This window comes from Bombina bombina, chromosome 4 (genome assembly GCF_027579735.1).
Source record: "Bombina bombina isolate aBomBom1 chromosome 4, aBomBom1.pri, whole genome shotgun sequence".
NCBI lineage: Eukaryota > Metazoa > Chordata > Amphibia > Anura > Bombinatoridae > Bombina > Bombina bombina.
In genome coordinates, this window is record NC_069502.1 from 84,299,866 (window position 1) to 84,326,420 (window position 26,555).

At 41.3% G+C, this 26,555-nt stretch overlaps 1 protein-coding gene across 1 annotated transcript in view; it reads left to right on the top strand.

The window, feature by feature from the left end:
- Positions 1–26,555, top strand: part of HMBOX1 (homeobox containing 1) — a 397,982-nt gene extending 371,427 nt beyond the window's left edge. The window contains exons 9-10 of the mRNA XM_053709533.1: positions 24,091–24,185; positions 25,795–26,555. Coding sequence (XP_053565508.1) covers positions 24,091–24,185; positions 25,795–25,932 — 233 coding nt within the window. The 3' untranslated portion in view covers positions 25,933–26,555. The remainder of the gene's footprint in view (positions 1–24,090; positions 24,186–25,794) is intronic.

Below are 26,555 nucleotides of genomic sequence, written 5' to 3' on the forward strand. Positions count from 1 at the left end.
ATCCTTGGGTTCTAAACCTAGTTTCTCACAGATACAGAATGGGTCTAGGACTTCCAGGGGAAGGTTTCTTCTGTTCCATGTTCCAATGGAACCTGTTAATGCTTTCACTTTTTTCGTCTGTGTTTAGGATCTAGAACTCAGACTCTCTTTCCTAGGAGTTATTATAGATTCAATGTCCATGAGACCTTATTTTTTATATCAAAGGAGATCTAAGTTTGAGTCAATTTCCAACCCTACACTAGCCCTTTGTATGGAAGGGCTAGGTCTGATGATTGCAGCATCACATACTTTTTCATTTGCTCGGTTTAACATGAGATCTCTTTATCTTTGCATAATAAGCTAGTGGTGCAAGGTCTACTCTCCGCTTTCTCAAGGGATTCTGCAATAAAAGAATCTCTAGCCTGGTGGATAGCTCTCTAGTCTATTTCTCTGGGGGCATCATTTGTCCGCCCTACTTGGGAAGTCTCTCAGGTTGGGGTCCAGTATGAGGATACAGAAGAACAAAGGGAGTTTGGTCCCCTCTGGAGGCAAGTTTACCATTAAATGTCATGGAACTCCATGCTATCTTCAGAGCCCTTCAGATCTGGCCTCTTCTGAAAAAAGAGACTTATCTGTGTTTCCAATCTAACAATGTCACAGCAGTGGCCCATACCAGTCTTAGTTTTAAGAACTAAATTAGATTTTTTTTACCAAAGATGGTTTCTTCAGATAACCTCAATCCGGAGATTCTAGTTAGTTCTCTTTTTTCCTAATTCACAATATTCTAAAGAAAGGCTATAACATAATTTAGAAGAAGTGAGAGCATTACAATTCTACTTACGAGCTACTAAAGGTTTCAGACAATAATCTTTTACTTTTTTCACATAAAGGCCAATAGGCCACAGCCATTTCATTAGCTAATTGACTCAAACTCTTGATTCTTAAGGCTTACTTTGAGGTGGGAAAGGTCTCTCAAGACGCATTACAGCCCATTCTACTAGATCGGTTTCCTCCTTGTAGATTTTCAAAACTAGGCTTCTATTTAACAATTTGGCACGCACCAACAAGGTCATGTTTGTTTTGCTTCTTCGCAAGTGGCTTTTCGTAGTAAAGTCCTCCAGGCAGCAATGCCTTGAAATTAGAGCTTGCCTTTTCAAAAAATGGTTTGTACCACCCAAATTACTTGTGGATTCTACAGCTTGGGTATTAGTTCCAAGGAGTAATTTATCATGGATTCTCACCACCTTATGAAAGAAAACAAAATTTCTCCAACATAGGTGTGTCCGGTCCACGGCGTCATCCTTACTTGTGGGATATTCTCTTCCCCAACAGGAAATGGCAAAGAGCCCAGCAAAGCTGGTCACATGATCCCTCCTAGGCTCCGCCTACCCCAGTCATTCTCTTTGCCGTTGTACAGGCAACATCTCCACGGAGATGGCTTAGAGTTTTTTAGTGTTTAACTGTAGTTTTTCATTATTCAATCAAGAGTTTGTTATTTTCAAATAGTGCTGGTACGTACTATTTACTCAGAAACAGAAAAGAGATGAAGAATTCTGTTTGTATGAGGAAAATGATTTTAGCAACCGTAACTAAAATCCATGGCTGTTCCACACAGGACTGTTGAGAGCATTAACTTCAGTTGGGGGAACAGTTTGCAGTCTTTGCTGCTTGAGGTATGACACATTCTAACAAGACGATGTAATGCTGGAAGCTGTCATTTTCCCTATGGGATCCGGTAAGCCATGTTTATTACGATTGTAAATAAGGGCTTCACAAGGGCTTATTTAGACTGTAGACATTTTTTGGGCTAAATCGATTGATATTAACACTTATTTAGCCTTGAGGAATCATTTATTCTGGGTATTTTGATATAATAATAATCGGCAGGCACTGTTTTAGACACCTTATTCTTTAGGGGCTTTCCCAAAGCATAGGCAGAGTCTCATTTTCGCGCCGGTGTTGCGCACTTGTTTTTGAGAGGCATGGCATGCAGTCGCATGTGAGAGGAGCTCTGATACTTATAAAAGACTTCTGAAGGCATCATTTGGTATCGTATTCCCCTTGGGTTTGGTTGGGTCTCAGCAAAGCAGATACCAGGGACTGTAAAGGGGTTAAAGCTTAAAACGGCTCCGGTTCCGTTATTTTAAGGGTTAAAGCTTCCAAATTTGGTGTGCAATATTTTCAAGGCTTTAAGACACTGTGGTGAAAGTTTGGTGAATTTTGAACAATTCCTTCATGTTTTTTCGCAATTGCAGTAATAAAGTGTGTTCAGTTTAAAATTTAAAGTGACAGTAACGGTTTTATTTCAAAACGTTTTTTGTACTTTCTTATCAAGTTTATGCCTGTTTAACATGTCTGAACTACCAGATAGACTGTGTTCTGAATGTGGGGAAGCCAGAATTCCTATTCATTTAAATAAATGTGATTTATGTGATAATGACAATGATGCCCAAGATGATTCCTCAAGTGAGGGGAGTAAGCATGGTACTGCATCATTCCCTCCTTCGTCTACACGAGTCTTGCCCACTCAGGAGGCCCCTAGTACATCTAGCGCGCCAATACTCCTTACTATGCAACAATTAACGGCTGTAATGGATAATTCTGTCAAAAACATTTTAGCCAAAATGAACCCTGTTCAGCGTAAGCGTGGATGCTCTGTTTTAGTTACTGAAGAGCATGACGACGCTGATATTAATATCTCTGAAGGGCCCCTAACCCAATCTGAGGGGGCCAGGGAGGTTTTGTCTGAGGGAGAAATTACTGATTTAGGGAATATTTCTCAGCAGGCTGAATCTGATGTGATTACTTTTAAATTTAAATTGGAACATCTCCGCATTTTGCTTAAGGAGGTATTATCCACTCTGGATGATTGTGAAAATTTGGTCATCCCAGAGAAACTATGTAAAATGGACAAGTTCCTAGAGGTGCCGGGGCTCCCAGAAGCTTTTCCTATACCCAAGCGGGTGGCGGACATTGTTAATAAAGAATGGGAAAGGCCCGGTATTCCTTTCGTCCCTCCCCCCATATTTAAAAAATTGTTTCCTATGGTCGACCCCAGAAAGGACTTATGGCAGTCAGTCCCCAAGGTCGAGGGAGCGGTTTCTACTTTAAACAAACGCACCACTATTCCCATAGAGGATAGTTGTGCTTTCAAAGATCCTATGGATAAAAAATTAGAAGGTTTGCTTAAAAAGATGTTTGTTCAGCAGGGTTACCTTCTACAACCCATTTCATGCATTGTCCCTGTCACTACAGCCGCATATTTCTGGTTTGATGAACTGATTAAGGTGCTCGATAGTGACTCGCCTCCTTATGAGGAGATTATGGACAGAGTCAATGCTCTCAAATTGACTAATTCTTTCACTCTTGACGCCTCTTTGCAATTGGCTAAGTTAGCGGCTAAGAATTCTGGGTTTGCTATTGTGGCGCGCAGAGCGCTTTGGTTGAAATCTTGGTCGGCTGATGCGTCTTCCAAGAACAAGCTACTAAACATTCCTTTCAAGGGGAAAACGCTGTTTGGTCCTGACTTGAAAGAGATTATCTCTGATATCACTGGGGGTAAGGGCCATGCCCTTCCTCAGGATCGGCCTTTCAAGGCAAAAAATAGACCTAATTTTCGTCCCTTTCGTAAAAACGGACCAGCCCAAGGTGCTACGTCCTCTAAGCAAGAAGGTAATACTTCTCAGGCCAAGCCAGCTTGGAGACCAATGCAAGGCTGGAACAAGGGAAAGCAGGCAAAGAAACCTGCCACTGCTACCAAGACAGCATGAAATATCGGCCCCCGATCCGGGACCGGATCTGGTGGGGGGCAGACTCTCTCTCTTCGCTCAGGCTTGGGCAAGAGATGTTCTGGATCCTTGGGCGCTAGAAATAGTCTCCCAGGGTTATCTTCTGGAATTCAAGGGACTTCCCCCAAGGGGAAGGTTCCACAGGTCTCAGTTGTCTTCAGACCACATAAAAAGACAGGCGTTCTTACTTTGCGTAGAAGACCTGTTAAAAATGGGAGTGATTCATCCTGTTCCATTGAGAGAACAAGGGATGGGGTTCTACTCCAATCTGTTCATAGTTCCCAAAAAAGAGGGAACATTCAGACCAATCCTAGATCTCAAGATCTTAAACAAATTTCTCAAGGTCCCATCTTTCAAGATGGAAACCATTCGAACTATCCTTCCTTCCATCCAGGAAGGTCAATTCATGACCACGGTGGATTTAAAGGATGCGTATCTACATATTCCTATCCACAAGGAACATCATCGGTTCCTAAGGTTTGCTTTCCTGGACAAACATTACCAGTTCGTGGCGCTTCCTTTCGGATTAGCCACTGCTCCAAGGATTTTCACAAAGGTACTAGGGTCCCTTCTAGCTGTGCTAAGACCAAGGGGCATTGCAGTAGTACCTTACCTGGACGACATTCTAATTCAAGCGTCGTCCCTCCCTCGAGCAAAGGCTCACACGGACATCGTCCTGGCCTTTCTCAGATCGCACGGCTGGAAAGTGAACGTGGAAAAGAGTTCTCTATCCCCGTCAACAAGGGTTCCCTTCTTGGGAACAATTATAGACTCCTCAGAAATGAGGATTTTTCTAACAGAGGCCAGAAAGACAAAGCTCCTGGACTCTTGTCGAATACTTCATTCCGTTCCTCTTCCTTCCGTAGCTCAGTGCATGGAAGTGATCGGGTTGATGGTAGCGGCAATGGACATAGTTCCTTTTGCGCGCATTCATCTAAGACCGTTACAACTGTGCATGCTCAGTCAGTGGAATGGGGACTATACAGACTTGTCTCCAAAGATACAAGTAAATCAGAGGACCAGAGACTCACTCCGTTGGTGGCTGTCCCTGGACAACCTGTCACGAGGGATGACATTCCACAGACCAGAGTGGGTCATTGTCACGACCGACGCCAGTCTGATGGGCTGGGGCGCGGTCTGGGGATCCCTGAAAGCTCAGGGTCTTTGGTCTCGGGAAGAATCTCTTCTACCGATAAATATTCTGGAACTGAGAGCGATATTCAATGCTCTCAAGGCTTGGCCTCAGCTAGCGAGGACCAAGTTCATACGGTTTCAATCAGACAACATGACGACTGTTGCGTATATCAACCATCAGGGGGGAACAAGGAGTTCCCTAGCGATGGAAGAAGTGACCAAGATCATTCTATGGGCGGAGTCTCACTCCTGCCACCTGTCTGCTATCCACATCCCGGGAGTGGAAAATTGGGAAGCGGATTTTCTGAGTCGTCAGACATTGCATCCGGGGGAGTGGGAACTCCATCCGGAAATCTTTGCCCAAGTCACTCAACTTTGGGGCATTCCAGACATGGATCTGATGGCCTCTCGTCAGAACTTCAAAGTTCCTTGCTACGGGTCCAGATCCAGGGATCCCAAGGCGGCTCTAGTGGATGCACTAGTAGCACCTTGGACCTTCAAACTAGCTTATGTGTTCCCGCCGTTTCCTCTCATCCCCAGGCTGGTAGCCAGGATCAATCAGGAGAGGGCGTCGGTGATCTTGATAGCTCCTGCGTGGCCACGCAGGACTTGGTATGCAGATCTGGTGAATATGTCATCGGCTCCACCTTGGAAGCTACCTTTGAGACGAGACCTTCTTGTTCAGGGTCCGTTCGAACATCCGAATCTGGTTTCACTCCAGCTGACTGCTTGGAGATTGAACGCTTGATTTTATCGAAGCGAGGTTTCTCAGATTCTGTTATCGATACTCTTGTTCAGGCCAGAAAGCCTGTAACTAGAAAGATTTACCATAAAATTTGGAAAAAATATATCTGTTGGTGTGAATCTAAAGGATTCCCTTGGGACAAGGTTAAGATTCCTAGGATTCTATCCTTCCTTCAAGAAGGATTGGAAAAAGGATTATCGGCAAGTTCCCTGAAGGGACAGATTTCTGCCTTGTCGGTGTTACTTCACAAAAAACTGGCAGCTGTGCCAGATGTTCAAGCCTTTGTTCAGGCTCTGGTTAGAATCAAGCCTGTTTACAAACCTTTGACTCCTCCTTGGAGTCTCAATTTAGTTCTTTCAGTTCTTCAGGGGGTTCCGTTTGAACCCTTACATTCCGTTGATATTAAGTTATTATCTTGGAAAGTTTTGTTTTTAGTTGCAATTTCTTCTGCTAGAAGAGTTTCAGAATTATCTGCTCTGCAGTGTTCTCCTCCTTATCTGGTGTTCCATGCAGATAAGGTGGTTTTACGTACTAAACCTGGTTTTCTTCCAAAAGTTGTTTCTAACAAAAACATTAACCAGGAGATTATCGTACCTTCTCTGTGTCCGAAACCAGTTTCAAAGAAGGAACGCTTGTTGCACAATTTGGATGTTGTTCGCGCTCTAAAATTCTATTTAGATGCTACAAAGGATTTTAGACAAACATCTTCCCTGTTTGTTGTTTATTCAGGTAAAAGGAGAGGTCAAAAAGCAACTTCTACCTCTCTCTCTTTTTGGATTAAAAGCATCATCAGATTGGCTTACGAGACTGCCGGACGGCAGCCTCCCGAAAGAATCACGGCTCATTCCACTAGGGCTGTGGCTTCCACATGGGCCTTCAAGAACGAGGCTTCTGTTGATCAGATATGTAGGGCAGCGACTTGGTCTTCACTGCACACTTTTACCAAATTTTACAAGTTTGATACTTTTGCTTCTTCTGAGGCTATTTTTGGGAGAAAGGTTTTGCAAGCCGTGGTGCCTTCCATTTAGGTGACCTGATTTGCTCCCTCCCTTCATCCGTGTCCTAAAGCTTTGGTATTGGTTCCCACAAGTAAGGATGACGCCGTGGACCGGACACACCTATGTTGGAGAAAACAGAATTTATGTTTACCTGATAAATTTCTTTCTCCAACGGTGTGTCCGGTCCACGGCCCGCCCTGGTTTTTTAATCAGGTCTGATAATTTATTTTCTTTAACTACAGTCACCACGGTACCATATGGTTTCTCCTATGCTATTATTCCTCCTTAACGTCGGTCGAATGACTGGGGTAGGCGGAGCCTAGGAGGGATCATGTGACCAGCTTTGCTGGGCTCTTTGCCATTTCCTGTTGGGGAAGAGAATATCCCACAAGTAAGGATGACGCCGTGGACCGGACACACCGTTGGAGAAAGAAATTTATCAGGTAAACATAAATTCTGTTTTATGCATTCTTGATTGATTAATTAATTTGTTTCATGGTGGTGAGTCAATGAGACTCGCCCATTTTTACTAAATTTTCATAGTTTTATTTTTGTGGCGGGAGTTCTAGTTTGCACCTCATTTCTCTTGTAAGATGTATCTAGTCCACGGATTAAACCTTACTTGTGGGATATTCTCCTTCCCTACAGGAAGTGGCAAAGAGAGCACCCACAGCAGAGCTGTCTATATAGCTCCTCCCTTAGCTCCACCCCCCAGTCATTCTCTTTGCCTACTCTAAGTACTAGGAAGTGCAGAGCGAGTGTGGTGACAAAAATGTTAGTTTTTTATTTTCTCAAGCCAAAGTTTGTTATTTTAAATGGTGCCAGTGTGTACTATTTACTCTCTAGCAGAAAAGGGATGAAGATTTCTGCAGGGAGGATGATGATCTTAGCACTTTGTAACTAAGATCCACTGCTGTTCTCACAAGGGCTGAAGAGTACAGGAAAACTTCAGTTGGGGGAACGGTGTGCATGCTACGCTGCATATGAGGTATGTTCAGTCTATATTTTTCTAGACAGACTGTGTTAATTCTAGAAAAGGCTGGCAATATTCCCATGAGGGAAGGGTAAGCTGTATTCAGACACTTGGATAGGAATTTCAGCTTGCATGAAGGGCTTATTAATTACTGGTGACACTGTTAGGAAAAACGTTTTTTGTTTATTCAGTAAATGATGCAATTATAACGTTTTTTTTTGAAGGGACTAAAGGGGTCATTGTGGCTTGTTTTTGGGTGTTTTAAACCACATGGTTAATTAAGAGACACTCTGGTGTTTTTCTGATAGGCCTCAAAACATCGAGTGAGCTGGGAGGGGCCTATTTTCGCGCCTCAGTTGCGCAGTTTCTTTTACTCAGAGACATCTAACTGCTTCTCCAGAGGTTCCTGCTGTGTTTGAGGGCTGTAAAAGAAGTTTTTTTCCCCACAAATCGTTCTGAAGGGCAGGTAGGAGCCACAGCAGAGCTGTGGCAAGGTACTGAAAGTCCTTTTTACCGGTTTTTATGTTTTTTCAATCCGGTTTTGCCATTAAGGGGTTAATTGTTTATTTGCATAGCTGTGCAAAGTTACTAAGGCTTTATGATGTTACTGTAAAAATTTCGTTAAGTTTACTGCTTTTTTACACTGTTTTGCAGAATTTGTGCAGCTTTTTTTCTCTTAAAGGCACAGTACCGTTTTAATTCTAAGTGTTCTTTACTTTGATTACAGTGTTTTCCAAGCTTGCTTGTTACATTACTAGCCTGTTTAACATGTCTGACACCAAGGAAAATCCTTGTTCAATATGTTTGGAAGCCATTGTGGAACCCCCTCTTAGAATGTGTCCCAATTGTACTGATATGTCTATAAACTATAAAGAACATATATTAGCACTTAAAAATAGAGCAATAGATGATTCTCAGTCAGAAGTAAATGAGGGTTCGCCATCTAGCTCTCCCCAAGTGTCACAACCAGTAACGCCCGCACAAGTGACGCCAAGTACCTCTAGTGCGTCAAATTCTTTTACTTTACAAGACATGGCCACAGTTATGAATATAACCCTCACAGAGGTTTTATCTAAACTGCCTGGTTTACAAGGAAAGCGGGACAGCTCTGGGTTTAGGAAAAATGCTAAGCCGTCTGACGCTTTAGTAGCCGTATCTGATATGCCCTCACAATGCTCTGAAGTAGGGGTGAGGGATTTGTTATCTGAGGGAGAAATTTCTGATTCAGGAAAGACGCTTCCTCAGACAGATTCTGATATGACGGCCTTTAAATTTAAGCTTGAACACCTCCGCTTATTGCTCAGGGAGGTATTAGCGACTCTAGATGATTGTGACCCTATAGTGGTTCCAGAGAAATTGTGTAAAATGGATAAATACTTAGAGGTTCCTGTTTACACTGATGTTTTCCAGTCCCTAAGAGGATTGTGAATATTATTACTAAGGAGTGGGATAGACCAGGTATTCCGTTCCCTCCCCCTCCTGTTTTTAAGAAAATGTTTCCCATATCTGACACCATGCGGGACTCGTGGCAGACAGTTCCTAAGGTGGAGGGAGCTATTTCTACTCTGTCTAAGCGTACTATTCCTATCGAAGACAGTTGTGCTTTCAAAGACCCTATGGGTAAAAAAATTAGAGGGTCTCCTGAAGAAAATTTTTGTTCATCAGGGTTTTTCTCTCCAACCTATTGCGTGCATTGTTCCTGTAACTACTGCAGCTGCTTTCTGGTTTGATGCTCTAGAAGAGGCTCTTCAGATGGAGACTCCATTAGAGGAGATTATGGACAGAATTAAGGCCCTTAAGTTGGCTAATTCTTTTATTACAGATGCCGCATTTCAACTGGCTAAATTAGCGGCAAAGAATTCAGGTTTTGCCATTTTAGCACGCAGGGCGTTATGGCTTAAGTCCTGGTCTGCTGAGGTGTCATCTAAATCTAGACTTTTGAACATCCCTTTCAAAGGAAAGACCCTATTCGGGCCTGAACTGAAAGAGATTATTTCAGACATCACTGGAGGGAAAGGTCATGCCCTACCTCAGGATAGATCAAATAAGATGAGGACCAAACAAAATAATTTTCGTTCCTTTCGGAACTTTAAGAGTGGTTCCGCTTCAGCTTCCTCTGCTGCACCCCTTTTGCCATTAAGGGGTTAATTGTTTGGATTTTGCCCAATCCAAGTCAGTCTGCAGACCTAACCAGGCTTGGAACAAGGGTAAACAGGCCAAGAAGCCTGCAGCTGCCTCTAAGACAGCATGAAGGGATAGCCCCCGATCCGGGACCGGATCTATTAGGGGGCAGACTCTCTCTCTCTTCGCTCAGGCTTGGGCAAGAGATGTTCACGATCCCTGGGCTTTAGAGATTGTGTACCAGGGATATCTTCTGGAATTCAAAGACTCCCTTCCAAAGGGGGAGATTTCACATTTCTCGATTGTCTGTAAACCAGACAAAGAGAGAGGCGTTCTTACGCTGTGTAGAAGACCTACATACCATGGGGGTGATCCGCCCAGAGGAACAGGGAATAGGGTTTTACTCCAACCTGTTTGTGGTTCCCAAAAAAGAGGGAACTTTCAGACCAATCTTGGATCTCAAAATTCTAAACAAGTTCCTCAAAGTTCCATCATTCAAGATGGAGACTATTCGGACTATTCTACCTCTGATCCAGGAGGGTCAATATATGACTACCGTGGATTTAAAGGATGCGTATCTACACATCCCTATTCACAGAAATCATCATCAATTTCTCAGATTCGCCTTTCTAAACAGGCATTACCAGTTTGTGGCCCTTCCCTTCGGGTTGGCCACGGCTCCCAGAATTTTCACAAAGGTGCTATGGTCCCTTCTGGCGGTTCTACGTCCTCGGGGCATAGCAGTGGCGCCTTATCTAGACGACATCTTAATTCAGGCGTCGACTTTCCAGCTAGCCAAGTCTCACACTGACATCGTGTTGGCTTTTCCGAGATCTCACGGGTGGAAGGTGAACATAAAAAAAGAGTTCTCTCATCCCTCTTACAAGAGTTTCCTTCCTAGGGACTCTGATAGACTCGGTAGAAATGAAAATATTTCTGACGGAGGTCAGAAAATCAAAACTCTTAACCACTTGCCGAGCTCTTCATTCCATTCCTCGGCCATCAGTGGCGCAGTGTATGGAGGTAATCGGACTCATGGTAGCGGCAATGGACATAGTTCCTTTTGCCCGCCTACACCTCAGACCACTGCAACTATGCATGCTCAAACATTGGAATGGGGATTTTACAGATTTGTCTCCTCAACTGCATCTGGACCAGGAGACCAGAGATTCTCTTCTCTGGTGGTTGTCTCAGGACCACCTGTCTCAGGGAATGTACTTCCGCAGGCCAGAGTGGCTCATTGTAACGACAGATGCCAGCCTGCTAGGCTGGGGTGCAATCTGGAACTCCCTGAAAGCACAGGGCTTATGGTCTTGGGAGGAATCTCTTCTTCCGATAAATATTCTAGAACTGAGAGCGATATTCAATGCGCTTCAGGTGTGGCCTCAGCTTGCTGCGGCCAAATTCATCAGGTTTCAGTCGGACAACATCACAACTGTAGCTTATATCAATCATCAAGGAGGAACAAGGAGTTCTCTAGCGATGATGGAGGTAACCAAAATAATCCTATGGGCAGAGGATCACTCTTGCCATCTCTCAGCAATCCACATCCCAGGAGTAGAGAACTGGGAGGCGGATTTCCTAAGTCGTCAGACTTTTCATCCGGGGGAGTGGGAACTCCATCCGGAGGTATTTGCCCAGCTGATTCAGCTATGGGGCACACCAGAATTGGATCTGATGGCGTCCCGTCAGAATGCCAAACTTCCTTGTTACGGGTCCAGGTCCCGGGATCCCAAGGCGGTACTGATAGATGCTCTAGCAGTGCCTTGGTCCTTTAATCTGGCCTATGTATTTTCATAGTTTCCTCTCCTCCCACATCTGGTTGCCAGAATCAAGCAGGATAGAGCTTCAGTGATTTTGATAGCACCTGCGTGGCCACGCAGGACTTGGTATGCAGACCTAGTGGACATGTCCTTGGTTCCACCGTGGACTCTGCCAATGAGGCGGGACCTTCTAATTCAAGGTCCGTTCACGCATCCAAATCTAATTTCTCTGAGACTGACTGCATGGAGATTGAACGCTTGATTCTATCAAAGCGTGGTTTCTCTGAGTCGGTCATTGATACCCTGATTCAGGCTAGAAAGCCTGTCACCAGGAAGATCTATCATAAGATTTGGCGCAAATATCTTATATTGGTGTGAATCCAAAGGTTACTCATGGAGTAAGATTAGGATTCCTAGAATATTGTCTTTTCTCCAAGAAAGTTTGGAGAAGGGATTATCAGCTAGTTCCCTTAAAGGGCAAATATCTGCTTTGTCTATTCTACTACACAAACGTCTGGCAGATGTCCCAGATGTTCAAGCATTTAGTCAGGCTTTGGTCAGAATTAAGCCTGTATTTAAGCCTGTTGCTCCGCCTTGGAGCCTAAACTTAGTCCTTAAAGTTCTTCAAGGGGTTCCGTTTGAACCTATGCATTCCATAGATATTAAGCTTCATCTTGAAAAGTTTTGTTTTTAGTAGCTATCTCTTCGGCTCGAAGAGTTTCTGAGCTATCTGCTTCACAATGTGATTCCCCTTACCTTGTTTTCGATGCAGATAAGGTGGTTTTGCGTACTAAACCTGGGTTTCTTCCTAAGGTTGTTTCTAATAAGAATATCAATCAAGAGATTGTTGTTCCTTCTCTGTGTCCTAATCCTTCATCAAAGAAGGAACGTCTGTTACACAATCTTGATGTGGTTCGTGCTTTAAAGTTTTACTTACAAGCAACTAAAGATTTCCGTCAAACATCTTCATTGTTTGTTCTTTATTCTGGTAAACGAAGAGGTCAAAGGGCTACGGCTACCTCTCTTTCCTTTTGGCTGAAAAGCATCATCCGTTTGGCCTATGAGACTGCTGGACAGCAGCCTCCTGAAAGAATTACTGCTCATTCTACTAGAGCTGTGGTTTCCACATTGGCTTTTAAAAATGAGGCTTCTGTTGAACAGATTTGTAAGGCTGCGACTTGGTCTTCGCTTCATACTTTTTCCAAATTTTACAAATTCAATACTTTTGCTTCTTCGGAGGCTATTTTTGGGAGAAAGGTTCTACAAGCAGTGGTACCTTCCGTTTAAGGTCTCTGTCTTGTCCCTCCCTTCATCCGTGTCCTAAAGCTTTGGTATTGGTATCCCACAAGTAAGGATGAATCCGTGGACTCAATACATCTTACAAGAGAAAACATAATTTATGCTTACCTGATAAATTTATTTCTCTTGTGATGTATCGAGTCCACGGCCTGCCCGGTTTTGTTTTTTTTTTAAGACAGTCATATGTATTTTTATTTTAAAACTTTCAGTCACCACTGCACCCTATAGTTTCTCCTTTTTTCTTCCTAGCCTTCGGTCGAATGACTTGGGGGTGGAGCTAAGGGAGGAGCTATATAGACAGCTCTGCTGTGGGTGCTCTCTTTGCCACTTCCTGTAGGGAAGGAGAATATCCCACAAGTAAGGATGAATCCGTGGACTCAATACATCACAAGAGAAATAAATTTATCAGGTAAGCATAAATTATGTTTTTCATCAGGTAAGCATAAATTTTGTTTTCAGTAAATAAGGTGCCTGGGCCCTCTATGTCAATTTATTGGAACATTGGATACAATTCTTGTAATTACAAGGTGTCCCTTTAAAGGGACATGAAACCGTTTTTTTAACCTAGAGAATGAAGAAATTTAAATAACAGACGTAAATTGTTAACTTTTACGTGCTCTATCTGATTCATGAAAGAAAAAGATGTTGAGGTTTTTGCATTTCACATAGTTGTGGGCCCAGCTTAGCTTCCCCCATATAGAGGAAGATGATTTTTTTAGGCTCTTAGGAATAGGAATTTTATTCTTTTTGCAAGGTTATATTTTTTATGCAAAATAAGTTATGTGATACTTCTGTGATTAAAGGGAAATTAATCATGTAGAGCAGTGGTTCCTGGCCTTTTTAGCTACTTGGACACATTAACAGTAGTTTGTAATTAATTTGGCACCACAGGTATCATTTTTTATGTACGTGTGACACTCCAATGATTTCATAAATGTAATACAATGATATCAATATTACAATATTAACTAAGCAGTATATAAAGACTGTAATCAAACATTGTGCATCAGTTAAAAACTTAAAAAAAAAAATAAGAATTAATATTTGAAGAAAGATATCAAGTGGTTTTGGATTTTTTTTGTCTAGACACCCATCCAGTAAGGATTTAAAGGTGGAATTCCTGGTTATCTGAGATTTTTCTGTATATTTTCTTCTTTCTGTTTTTCTGTATTCATGCAAAACTATTTTACTGGACTTTTTTTCTTTATTTTGTGTTTTACATTTGGCAGGTCCTCATCTATCATGTCTTCTCTAAGCAGCTATTTTTTATAAAACATTTTAACAAATAAATTAAGACAGAAGAACATACAGAAATATGAGATCATTAAATGGACATTAAACACTTTTGAGATGGTAATTTAAAATTATAAATCTTATATAAATAAAAAAAAAACTGCAATATACTTTCATTATTTATTTTGTCCCCTTTTCCTATAATTCCATTCTGGAATTGTTAGCTTTTTAGTTCCTGTTAGTATAGGAAGTGCAGAACACTGTTGTATTCGACACAGCCATTGGCTGCACAACCTAGTGACCTATTTATAACTGTCCCTAATTGGCCACAGCAAAGAAGGTAACCTAAGTTACAACATGACAGCTCCCATTGTTTTATAGACACTAACACTTTACACTTTTTCAATATTTTAAACAGCTAATGAAACTTTAAAAATACATTTACATGCTATTCTCAGACTAATATTTTCTTTGACTGCATCATTCTTTCTATAATTATAGTGTTTAATGTCCTTTTAAGATACTAAGTACCAATAAGACAATGTAAAAATACAGTGTATGAACCCAAGTAAAAAATCATAGCAAATAAAGTGTTTTCAAATGCATTATATGACAGGCTACTATAGTATCGCAATATGCTTCAATACGTCATTAGACCTCTCATTATGAACATATATCAAATAAAATCTTAATCTATAGGCCTAATGTTTATTGATGTAGTCCTCCCACTAAAACAGTATTGAGAAATAGTCTTCATTCTGGTTACACAGAAGGTAGGGGTATCACTCAAGAGATAGCGTATTGGCTATCTGCCCTTTCCATTCTGTGAATAAGGGTACCCAAGATGTCTTTCAATTTCTAGGTATCAACCGTTTCGCACTATGAATAAAATATAAGTCAAGAGCGTAATTTACATTTTAATGTGTGTGGACTTATTAAACAAGAAGACTAAATGATTAAATAATAAGTTGCTGTAGAGTGCTACATTACTCTCTCTCTGCAAACATCTTCCCAAATGGGCATTATTTTTGGTCAGGACCACTATAAATACTTGTGTTCCTATTGCATCACTATTCCTTCAACAGAGATTAGTGGACTGAGGATATATTTTAAGCAGCCTATGAGGAGAAAGGTACCATCTAGTCATCAGTTTAGTGTTGGTCTCCAATATACTAACTGAAAAAGAGGATGTGGCTGTTCTTTTAAAAACTAGTATTCCATTCTTCTCTTTATAGATTTACACCCAATTCTCTTGTCCATTGAGTAGTGTAAGATGGTAATATATTACACTGATGCATTGTTAAGTTTGTAAGCAGCTGAAAGTGTGCCCCCTATTGGTGCCGTAGAATAGCATAAAGATTCAAATTGGTACAACAGACTATGCAGACTAGACCAATCCCTATAATTGTGTAAAAAGTGGACCAATTGATGATATCTAAGACACTGCTTGAAAACATTTCCTAGATCCTCTATTTCTGCCTGTAATTTTATTTTATTTCCTGACAATACTGAATAAAGAGGTATTATCTTCTGTTAGGTATTAGGTCCATGCACTAAATGCTTTTACCCACTTCATATTGAGGATTATGGAGTAGTGGCGTTAGGTGGAAGGATATGTTGAGACTGAATTTAAGATAATTTCCCCATAAATAAAGAGTTTCCAATATCATCTATCAGCGGATATCTTGCTAGGCAGCTTTTAAAAGAAAATCTCCTAATTTTTCTTTAGCATTTTTGTTAATTTCCTTTTTTTAAGAGGGAGCTTACTTCACAAAACATAGACAAAAGAGCCTTTTTAGTTTTGTCTGATTATGGTTTTGTCCTTTTCATTTGGTTTCAGAAAATGTTTCAACATTTCCAAAGCTGCTTTGGACATTTGGATTTGCTGTGCGATTCATTATGGTTTATGTTCTTTGACTTTGTTCATTTATGTGAAGCCTTGATTCAGGATGAACCTTTTTTTACATTTATTTATTTTATATTTAAAACTTTTTGCAGACCACATTTTCTAAAATCCAGAATAAAATCCTCAATCATACAGGCATATTGATTGCTTTGGATCTTACCCGCAAGTTCCTGATTATATGTCACAACTATTCACAGTTTATTTCTTTATTAGAGGTAGTACAGTGATGGGCTGGTTTAATTCCGCACGCGAATATGGGACCCTGAAACTTTATAACAGCTTTGTATATAATCCGTAAGGTTTCAGATGGGTCACCATGTACTTTAACCCAAGGCTCGACAAACCTGGAAGCCACTGGCTCCTAGAATTCTACCCTTAGCTCCTAAATTTTTGTGTTATTCTCCATATATCTTTATATAAATAGCACTGTCTGGCACCTAAAAGTATGTCTGGCTCCTAAATATCCTTACTGGCTCCTAATTTTTAAACAAATTTGTCGAGCACTTTTAACCTTTATATTAAGCCCACAGCAAAAGTGTATGAGACAACATTGGCAGTGATAGATTACTTTTAAGGGATACTTAATGGGTTTTAAAGAACATAGAAGTCAAATATTGTTCAGATAGTTTATTTAAATAACTTTCCAATTTGCATCTGTTATCAATGTTGCCTCTTTGACTTTGTATGGCTGCCATATATTGATCAAAACGTGCAGGCTCAACATGGAGCGTGCAGGTGTCTGTATCATTATAGGGCAGCCAAGCTTGCAACAATGTTTATAACGATGTTCTACATATGCATGCCCTTGAACCTACCTCAGTATGCTCTCACGAAAAGGAGATGAGATCTGATAAAAGAAGTACATTTATTTAATTTTTAATTATGTAAATTAAATTTTCAAACAGAGCATACAATTTTAAACAACTTTCCAATTCACTGCTGTTATTACATTTTCTTCATTCTCATTGTATTCTTTGTTGAAGAGCATACTTAGGTAGGTAACGTGGACGTGTCTGGAGCAATACATGGCAGAAAACACTGCTGCCATCTAGTTCTCTTGCAGATCTATAGCGTTATTAAAACTAGTCTTGCAAAACTGCTACCATATAGTGTTCTCTGCAGGAGCACTTCAGCACTTAACTTTTCATTCATTATTGCCCTGATGAAGCTATTGTAAACAGTCAATGTATCAGTGAGATCAATGTTCCCTGTTCTACCCTGAAGCACCTGTAACAAGCGCGATTGTATTTCCCTGCCTGGCTGTTCATCTGCTCACTTAATGTGACTGACTCACCTGTGCTCAGGTGGGAAAGCTTTACAATCTAGCTGCTTATAGACATTTGAGTACTGGAGCAGCGAGACGCTGAACAGGGAAAAATTACAATATGCCATGGGTAGTGTTCTGTACCCAAGTGTGCCAAAATGAAATGATCCTGAAGTGAGATGTGTTTCCAACCTACCTGCTTTTCAACAAAGGATGCCAAGAGAACAAAGTTTAAAAAAATAGCTGTAAGTTGGAAGCCTTTTTTTAAAAGTTAGTCTCTAGCTTACAGGAACATGAATCCCCAAATTTTTATTTTGAGATCGAACATACATTTGTAAACAACTTTCCAATTTCCTTAAACTTCAATTTAAAAAAAAAAAAAATTTTTTTTTATTGATTTAAAAAAATAAATACATTTAGTATTAAATTGAGAGAAATGTATATAATAAACTTTGGGCCTTTAATATGTCCATGTCCTGTAGCTAAACAGCATAAGCAGCTATTCTATTGAGTTAATAAAACAATCTAGTTTGTTATTACATTAGCGCTGCGGAATCTGTTGGCGCTCTACAAATAACCGATAATAATAATAGGTAACTGTGTTGAGCGCAGTTAATATCTGCACCTGGTGTGTTGCCAACCAGTTCTGAACAGGGTGTGGCCAGTTATTGGTGGCTATATGTGTAGGCTGCTCCTTATTGGCTCACGTACCACATCCTGCTGATAACCATTATGGCTCCGGAGTTGGAGTTTTACTACGTCTTTGCTCTCTTTGGGTGGTTTAAACAGTTTCCAACAAACACTCGCAATAATAAGATGCTTAATTAATTGGAGCATGTTATTATTGCATTATAAAGTCCCTTAAACAATTTCTCTTGTTAAGTGTATCCAGTCCACGGATCATCCATTACTTATGGGATATTCTCCTTCCCAACAGGAAGTTGCAAGAGGATCACCCACAGCAGAGCTGCTATATAGCTCCTCCCCTAACTGTCATATCTAGTCATTCTCTTGCAAGCCTCAACCAAGATGGAGGTCGTAAGAGGAGTGTGGTGTTTTATACTTAGTTTATTCTTCAATCAAAAGTTTGTTATTTTTAAATGGTGCCGGAGTGTACTGTTTATCTCAGGCAGTATTTAGAAGAAGAATCTGCCTGCGTTTTCTATGATCTTAGCAGAAGTAACTAAGATCCATGGCTGTTCTCACATATTCTGAGGAGTGAGGTAACTTCAGAGAGGGAATGGCGTGCAGGTTTTCCTGCAATAAGGTATGTGCAGTTAATATTTTTCTAGGGATGGAATTTGCTAGAAAATGCTGCTGATACCGAACTAATGTAAGTAAAGCCTTAAATGCAGTGATAGCTACTGGTATCAGGCGTATTAATAGAGATGCATGCTCTTATAAAAATGTAATATAAAACGTTTGCTGGCATGTTTAATCGTTTTTATATGTATTTGGTGATAAAACTTATTGAGGCCTAGTTTTTTTTCCACATGGCTGGCTTGAATTTTGCCTAGTAACAGTTTCCTTAGGCTTTCCACTGTTGTAATATGAGTGGGAGGGGCCTTTTTTAGTGCTTTTCTGTGCAGATAAAAATACTGACAGAGACATTCAGTTTCCCTCTGCATGATCCAGGACATCTCTGGAGGGCTCAAAATGCTTCAAAGTCGTTTTTGAGGGAGGTAAAAAGCCACAGTAGAGCTGTGGCAGTTGTTGTGACTGAAAAGAAAAAGAAAAAAAAAATGTTTTTGTCTTTTATTATTCCATTTTGGGTATTAAGGGGTTAATCATCCATTTGCAAGTGGGTGCAATGCTCTGCTAACTTGTTACATACACTGTAAAAATTTTGTTAGTGTAACTGCCTTTTTTCACTGTTATTTCAAATTTTGACAAAATTTGTGTTTCTTAAAGGTGCAGTAACGTTTTTTATATTGCTTGTAAACTTGTTTAAAGTGTTTTCCAAGCTTGCTAGTCTGTTTAAACATGTCTGACACAGAGGAAACTACTTGTTCATTATGTTTGAAAGCCATGGTGGAGCCCCATAGGAGAATGTGTACTAAATGTATTGATTTCACCTTAAACAGTAAAGATCAGTCTTTAACTATAAAAGAAATATCACCAGAAGATTCTGACGAGGGGGAAGTTATGCCGACTAACTCTCCCCACGTGTCAGACCCTCCTGCTCAGGGGATGCACGCTAATATGGCGCCAATTACATCAGGGACACCCATAGCGATTACCTTGCAGGACATGGCTGCAATCATGAATAATACCCTGTCAGAGGTATTATCCAGGTTGCCTGAATTAAGAGGCAAGCGCGATTGCTCTGGGGTTAGGAGAAATACAGAGCGCGCAGATGCTGTAAGGGCCATGTCTGATACTGCGTCACAATATGCAGATCATGAGGACGGAGAGCTTCAGTCTGTGGGTGACATCTCTGATTCAGGGAAACCTGATTCAGAGATTTCTAATTTTAAATTTAAGCTTGAGAACCTCCGTGTGTTGCTTCGGGAGGTATTAGCTGCTCTGAATGACTGTAACACAGTTGCAGTACCAGAGAAATTGTGTAGGCTGGATAAATACTATGCGGTACCGGTGTGTACTGATGTTTTTCCTATACCTAAAAGGCTTACAGAAATTATTAGCAAGAAGTGGGATAGACCGGGTGTGCCTTTTTCCCCACCTCCTATATTTAGAAAAATGTTTCCAATAGACGCCACTACACGGGACTTATGGCAGACGGTCCCTAAGGTGGAGGGAGCAGTTTCTACTTTAGCAAAGCGTACTACTATCCCGGTTGAGGACAGTTGTGCTTTTTCAGATCCAATGGATAAAAAATTGGAGGGTTACCTTAAGAAAATGATTATTCAACAAGGTTTTATTTTACAGCCCCTTGCATGCATTGCGCCTGTCACGGCCGCGGCGGCATTCTGGTTTGAGGCACTGGAAGAGGCCATCCATACAGCTCCATTGACTGAAATTATTGACAAGCTTAGAACACTTAAGCTAGCTAACTCATTTGTTTCTGATGCCATTGTTCATTTGACTAAACTAACGGCTAAGAATTCCGGATTCGCCATCCAAGCGCGTAGGGCGCTATGGCTTAAATCCTGGTCAGCTGATGTGACTTCGAAGTCTAAATTACTCAACATTCCTTTCAAGGGGCAGACCTTATTCGGGCCTGGTTTGAAGGAAATTATTGCTGACATTACTGGAGGTAAGGGTCACACCCTTCCTCAGGACAGGGCCAAAGCAAAGGCCAAACAGTCTAATTTTCGTGCCTTTCGAAATTTCAAGGCAGGTGCAGCATCAACTTCCTCCGCTTCAAAACAAGAGGGAACTTTTGCTCAATCTAAGCAGGCCTGGAAACCTAACCAGTCCTGGAACAAAGGCAAGCAGGCCAGAAAGCCTGCTGCTGCCTCTAAGACAGCATGAAGGAACGGCCCCCTATCCGGTGACGGATCTAGTAGGGGGCAGACTTTCTCTCTTCGCCCAGGCTTGGGCAAGAGATGTTCGGGATCCCTGGGCGTTGGAGATCATATCTCAGGGATATCTTCTGGACTTCAAAGCTTCCCCTTCACAAGGGAGATTTCATCTTTCAAGGCTATCTGCAAATCAGATAAAGAAAGAGGCATTCCTACGCTGTGTGCAAGACCTCCTAGTTATGGGAGTGATCCATCCAGTTCCGCGGACGGAACAAGGACAGGGTTTTTATTCGAATCTGTTTGTGGTTCCCAAAAAAGAGGGAACCTTCAGACCAATTTTGGATCTAAAGATCTTAAACAAATTCCTCAGAGTTCCATCTTTCAAAATGGAAACTATTCGGACCATCCTACCCATGATCCAAGAAGGTCAGTACATGACCACAGTGGACTTAAAGGATGCCTACCTTCACATACCGATTCACAAAGATCATCATCGGTTTCTAAGGTTTGCCTTTCTAGACAGGCATTACCAATTTGTAGCTCTTCCCTTCGGGTTGGCTACAGCCCCGAGAATCTTTACAAAGGTTCTGGGCTCACTTCTGGCGGTTCTAAGACCGCGAGGCATAGCGGTGGCTCCGTATCTAGACGACATCCTGATACAGGCGTCAAGCTTTCAAGTTGCCAAGTTTCATACAGAGATAGTTCTGGCATTTCTGAGGCCGCACGGGTGGAAAGTGAACGAGGAAAAGAGTTCTCTATCCCCACTCACAAGAGTCTCCTTCTTAGGGACTCTTATAGATTCTGTAGAAATGAAAATTTACCTGACGGAGTCCAGGTTATCAAAACTTCTAAATGCTTGCCGTGTTCTTCACTCCATTCCGCGCCCTTCGGTAGCTCAGTGTATGTAATCGGCTTAATGGTAGCGGCAATTTACATAGTGCCATTTGCGCGCCTTCATCTCAGACCGCTGCAATTATGCATGCTGAGTCAGTGGAATGGGGATTACACAGATTTGTCCCCTCTGCTAAATCTGGATCAAGAGACCAGAGATTCTCTTCTTTGGTGGTTGTCTTGGGTACACCTGTCCAAGGGTATGACCTTTCGCAGGCCAGATTGGACAATTGTAACAACAGATGCCAGCCTTCTAGGTTGGGGTGCAGTCTGGAATTCCCTGAAGGCACAGGGATCGTGGACTCAGGAGGAGAAACTCCTTCCAATAAATATTCTGGAGTTATGAGCGATATTCAATGCTCTTCTGGCTTGGCCTCAGCAACACTGAGGTTCATCAGATTTCAGTCGGACAACATCACGACTGTGGCTTACATCAACCATCAAGGGGGAACCAGGAGTTCCCTAGCGATGTAGGAAGTCTCAAAAATAATTCGCTGGGTAGAGTACCACTCTTGCCACCTGTCAGCAATCCATATCCCAAGCGTGGAGAACTGGGAGGCGGATTTTCTAAGTCGTCAGACTTTCCATCCGGGGGAGTGGGAACTCCATCCGGAGGTGTTTGCTCAGATGATTCATCGTTGGGGCAAACGAGAGTTGGATCTCATGGCATCTCGCCAGAACGCCAAGCTTCCTTGTTACGAATCCAGGTCCAGGGACACAGAAGCGACGCTGATAGATACTCTAGCAGCGCCTTGGTTCTTCAACCTGGCTTATGTGTTTCCACCGTTTCCTCTGCTCCCTCGACTGATTGCCAAAATCAAACAGGAGAGAGCATCAGTGATTCTGATAGCACCTGCGTGGCCACGCAGGACTTGGTATGCAGACCTAGTGGACATGTCATCCTTTCCACCATGGACTCTGCCTCTAAGACAGGACCTTCTGATACAAGGTCCTTTCAATCATCCAAATCTAATTTCTCTGAGACTGACTGCATGGAGATTGAACGCTTGATTCTATCAAAGCGTGGCTTCTCCGAGTCAGTCATTGATACTTTAATACAGGCACAAAAGCCTGTTACCAGGAAAATCTACCACAAGATATGGAGTAAATATCTTTATTGGTGTGAATCCAAGAATTACTCATGGAGTAAGGTTAGGATTCCTAGAATATTGTCTTTTCTCCAAGAGGGCTTGGACAAAGGATTATAAGCTAGTTCCTTAAAGGGACATATTTCTGCTCTGTCTATTCTTTTGCACAAGCGTCTGGCAGAGGTTCCAGACGTCCAGGCATTTTGCCAGGCTTTGGTTAGAATTAAGCCTGTGTTTAAACCTGTTGCTCCCCCGTGGAGCTTAAACTTGGTTCTTAAAGTTCTTCAAGGAGTTCAGTTTGAACCCCTTCATTCCATTGATATTAAACTTTTATCTTGGAAAGTTCTGTTTTTGATGGCTATTTCCTCGGCTCGGAGAGTCTCTGAGCTATCTGCCTTACAATGTGATTCTCCTTATCTGATTTTTCATGCAGATAAGGTAGTCCTGCGTACCAAACCTGGGTTTTTACCTAAGGTGGTTTCTAACAGGAATATCAATCAAGAGATTGTTGTTCCATCATTGTGTCCTAATCCTTCTTCAAAGAAGGAACGTCTTTTACATAATCTGGACGTAGTCCGTGCCTTGAAGTTTTACTTACAAGCTACTAAAGATTTTCGTCAAACATCTACCCTGTTTGTCGTTTACTCTGGACAGAGGAGAGGTCAAAAAGCTTCGGCAACCTCTCTTTCCTTTTGGCTTCGGAGCATAATACGCCTAGCCTATGAGACTGCTGGACAGCAGCCCCCTGAAAGGATTACAGCTCATTCCACTAGAGCTGTGTCTTCCACCTGGGCCTTTAAAAATGAGGCCTCTGTTGAACAGATTTGCAAGGCCGCGACTTGGTCTTCGCTTCACACTTTTTCCAAATTTTCCAAATTTGATACTTTTGCTTCTTCGGAGGCTGTTTTTGGGAGAAAGGTTCTTCAGGCAGTGGTTCCTTCCGCTTAATCCTGCCTTGTCCCTCCCATCATCCGTGTACTTTAGCTTTGGTATTGGTATCCCATAAGTAATGGATGATCCGTGGACTGGATACACTTAACAAGAGAAAACATAATTTATGCTTACCTGATAAATTTATTTCTCTTGTAGTGTATCCAGTCCACGGCCCGCCCTCTCCTTTTAAGGCAGGTCTAAATTTTAATTAAACTACAGTCACCACTGCACCCTATGGTTTCTCCTTTCTCTGTTTGTTTTCGGTCGAATGACTGGATATGACAGTTAGGGGAGGAGCTATATAGCAGCTCTGCTGTGGGTGATCCTCTTGCAACTTCCTGTTGGGAAGGAGAATATCCCACAAGTAATGGATGATCCGTGGACTGGATACACTACAAGAGAAATAAATTTATCAGGTAAGCATAAATTATGTTTTCTGCTGGATTTTTTTGCATTGTCGGCTTTCTGCTGCTTTCATTGCTTGTATTCTTGGGAGGCTGCTTATGTTACAATGGCAGATAATTTAGGGCCATATTTGCTTTTTTCGAAGAAGCAGCAATCCTGGAGAGTCATGGGATCGATGTACAAAGCCCAGGTGGTCACTCCAATAGTGATGATGTTGACGGTAACGATTACTCTGAACAGGTGAGCATCTTTACATTTTGTGTAATGTGCATGTATATATTAGCCTATAGAAAAGGAAGTTGTTTTTTTGGGGGGGGGGGGGGATCTTTGTATTTGTTGCTTTAGCCTTCAACTTATTTCTACCTAGGCTGATTGCACATTTTAGCAAAAGAGCATTTTTTTAATTTACATAGAACTTAACATAGCTTAGACCATTGTTTCTCAACATGTGGGTACCTGGAGCATTGCCAAGGGGTACTCCAGCGCTTCCCCAGCAGCTTATGTAAACAAGCTATGTATCGGAGAAATCAATGTCTCCTTGTTCTGCCCTGAAGTACCCCTAACTGAGTTCTATTGCCAACATGAATATTACTTCCCTCTAATGCAAGCCCACCTGTCCTTCAACAACAGTTGGCAACTCTTGGGAAGGCCCTTTACCCGTTTGCTTCTTCTAATTTTTACCAGTTTGCATATACCTACATTATAGAGCTGCAAAAAATTGTTATAATATTAAAGAGCTGTATGTGTGTTGTTTGTGTGTTTTCTTTAGAAGTTGATTACATAGTTATTTATTAATGTTCTAATATTTTCAAAGAGTGCTGCATTTGAATTCATTAAAACTTTATTTAAAGATAAATTCCTGAAACGAGAACTATATATATTTCATACTAGTTTGTCACATTCTGGGGTATGCATGCTTGCCTCTTAATTGTATTTTCGTTTACCTAATAATATTTATATGTTGCAGTTAAAGTACTAAGGGCAATAAGTTATGTCTGTATGGGGTACTTGCTACAAAAAGGAGAATAAACACTGGGTTAGACAAGGTTGACAGAGAAGATCAGCAGCAGTATAGGTTGTCATGCAGTCACATGACAGCGCATCTCACATGACCTTGCACTCAAACCCGCAACAAGAAAAACAAATTGTTTCTTTCCTTCTCTGAAATTGTAGGGACAAAAAAGTTGTGGGAGAGGAGAAACCAAGTTTCATGAGAGATCTGTTAATGATGTGACTGAGACTAACAGGGAGCACATGTTTTTACATAGTTGTCTTTGGGATAGAAGCAATTACTGGTTGAAAAAGAAGACTCCTACAGCTCTATTGCTTGATAGTGACACGTCCCAAGTTTATTCTTTTAGCACAGGAGCATCGGTTTAAAAAAAAGTGTAATATACACTACATACTTCTCTTTAAGAGAATAACTTTGTTATTCCTTTTAAAGTGGCTTTCTAGAGAAATTGTGCTATTAACTAATGCACCTGTTTAATTAACCTTGACCCAGATGCTAATATAGCTGCAAGACTATCAGGAGAAGCATACTTGCACATGTATATACTCGTGGGCTGTACTGACGTGTGCTGAGTGCCCTAACGGGATAAACCTATAGTTACAGACAGATTGCTCTAGCAAAATAGAAGATTTTTTTATTTGTTCTATTATTTACTAATGTCTATTTAAGTTTTAATAAGGGATGGAAATTGTGAGTTGTGCAAGATTTTGATTAATATTGCAATGAGAAAACATGTTCCTTTTCAACACATAGTTCCCTTTATTGTTAATGAATTGGTTATTTATTTACTTATTTTTATTTTTATTTTTGTTTTTTTGTTTACCTCTACATGCGTAGGATGACAGCACTAGTCACAGCGACCACCAGGATCCCATATCCTTAGCAGTGGAAATGGCAGCTGTTAATCACACGATCTTAGCACTGGCCCGGCAAGGAACCAATGAAATCAAGACAGAGGCACTGGATGATGACTGATACTTTAAACTACAGAAAGGGTCAAACTAAAAAGATACTTAGATTTAGACGTAGCACCTTAGCAATTTTTCCTCAGTCCTTAATATGTGTTCCTCTTACATTATTACTGCAGTCTCTTGTACATCAAGTTTGCTGGTAGAGTCTCGTTCTGTGAAGATGACATGGTGCCCATAGCCTTCAAGAATGCTCACTCAGTATTAATTCCAGTAATTATTAACTAGCTTCTCTTTTTCACTTTTTAAGAGGTTTAGAGAATTTCACTGTTCTATCCTGGCGTTCCAATGTGAAAGTGCTTCCAGCCATCAGGCTCTCAAGTGTTCAAAAAAAAGGTTACCATAAAATTACATGCTTATGATCACAAAGACCAATACAGATAAATGTCGTGGCCACCTCCAAACTACTCCAAGTATTTCACTCCGAGTCACAAGTGCAGAAGGTCTCATCACAGTCTGTGTATAACTTCTAGAATCTCACACATCACGTGAAGATGGAACCAAACCTAATAGCTTATCTGAAAAAGGAACCTTTAGAGGTTTGTGGATGTTTTGATTTATAGATAGAAGTAAAGTGATTTGACTTTGTAACTAATATATCATAAAATATGTGTCCTGTCAAAACTTAAA